Source organism: Mandrillus leucophaeus, unplaced genomic scaffold, assembly GCF_000951045.1.
Source record: "Mandrillus leucophaeus isolate KB7577 unplaced genomic scaffold, Mleu.le_1.0 Scaffold381, whole genome shotgun sequence".
In the NCBI taxonomy this organism is placed as follows: domain Eukaryota; kingdom Metazoa; phylum Chordata; class Mammalia; order Primates; family Cercopithecidae; genus Mandrillus; species Mandrillus leucophaeus.
The window spans coordinates 104,706-106,176 of record NW_012104043.1 but is presented as its reverse complement, the minus strand read 5'-3'; the positions used below and the strand labels follow the sequence as shown (position 1 = coordinate 106,176).

Genomic DNA, 1,471 nt, shown 5'->3' with positions numbered 1-1,471 from the left:
TTTTTTTTTATGATGGAAGGATTATTTTACTAATGCATAAGCCAGTGAAGCTGGCTGGAGGCCCCTGCAATACCATCTCCTCATTTATATATCTACACACACACTTGCAAACTACTTCAGAGTTAAGAGGACACAAGTATGTTAGGTTAAAAATCCATCTGAATTTCTTTTCAAGTCTAATAAGATTTGTCAGTAAGAAGAGAGAATAATTAATGAATGTTTTATAGATCTAGTGCCATAATTATCTTCAAGGTGTAGGTACATGATTTTCTGTCCATCTGGATTTATGTTTATTCCAGAATCTCCTTTCATAGTTTTTCCTTGGAAATGATCTGGACATGTAACTGAAGTAGAAACACTGTTGCAGCAGTATCTGACTTTCCACTTTTCCTTTTCTGTCATTCTATGATTAGGAGTCTCCAAGAGCTTTTAGATTACCCTGGGGAGGATGTGGAGGAGACTTTCTGCCTCAACTTCACGGTAAGAATTTCCACAGTTTACTTAGGATTGTGGCTGTCTCTCTTACCATCTGTAGAGTGATAGTTAACATTAGTTCTTCTTCAAATCACAGAAAAACGTCAGGGACTTCTTTGAATCAAATTATTTTAGTCATAGTGTCTTGAGTGTTATAGGAGTTCAGTGAGTGTGTTGAATAAATGAATGAATGATTAATCTATACACTTAGGAAAATTATTGAAGAAATAATCCTTCCTACTCTTGACACATATTCTTGAGTTCGTGTCATTTTCTCCTTGAGTGCATTTATTGGCAACTCCATGTCCTAAAACAAAAGATGTTTTTTAACGTGCTAATGTTTTCTGACTCAAGTTCTCATTATTCTCCCACTAATTTTCTGTAATAGTCATGGAACTACATTTGTTTCTAAAGCCTCTCTCAGTCATTTGAGTTCTACAAAGATGAATGGTCAACAAAATTGAAATATTTCTTTTTTCCACCTTAAATATAGATCTGCCGAGAAAGCTATGGAGTGATTGAACAGAAGAAGCTGATACCTGGGGGAGATAATGTGACTGTGTGCAAGGATAACAGGTTAGTCCTGGCCTTGGACTGTTGCAGATGCTGCTACTTCATATTTCTGCAGTTTGACATTTAAGACCAAAATAAAAATTACTTTTTAACGTTAATACCTTCTTCAGAGGGGAGGTAAGGGTGATAGGGCAAGAATTTACAGATTTTAAATAATTTTTCTTTTTTTTTTTGGGCGGACCCAGGCTGGAGTACAGTGGCATGATCTCGGCTCACTGCAGCCTCTGCCCCTCCAGGTTTAAGCAATTCTCTGCCTCAGCGTCTGGAGTAGCTGGGATTAGAGGCATGCACCACCACGCCTGTCTAATTTTTAATATTTTTAGTAGAGATGGGGTTTCACCATCTTGGCCAGGCTGGTCTTGAACTCCTGACCTCGTGATCCACCCACCTCGGCCTCCCAAAGTGCTGGGATTACAGGTGTGAG

At 38.3% G+C, this 1,471-nt stretch overlaps 1 protein-coding gene across 1 annotated transcript in view; it reads left to right on the top strand.

Moving 5' to 3' along the window:
* The window catches only part of HERC3 (HECT and RLD domain containing E3 ubiquitin protein ligase 3), a 219,816-nt gene that overhangs the window by 193,296 nt on the left and 25,049 nt on the right, over positions 1–1,471 (top strand). Inside the window, exons 23-24 of the mRNA XM_011990724.1 lie at positions 414–480; positions 968–1,050. Of these exons, the coding sequence (XP_011846114.1) occupies positions 414–480; positions 968–1,050 (150 nt within the window). The remainder of the gene's footprint in view (positions 1–413; positions 481–967; positions 1,051–1,471) is intronic.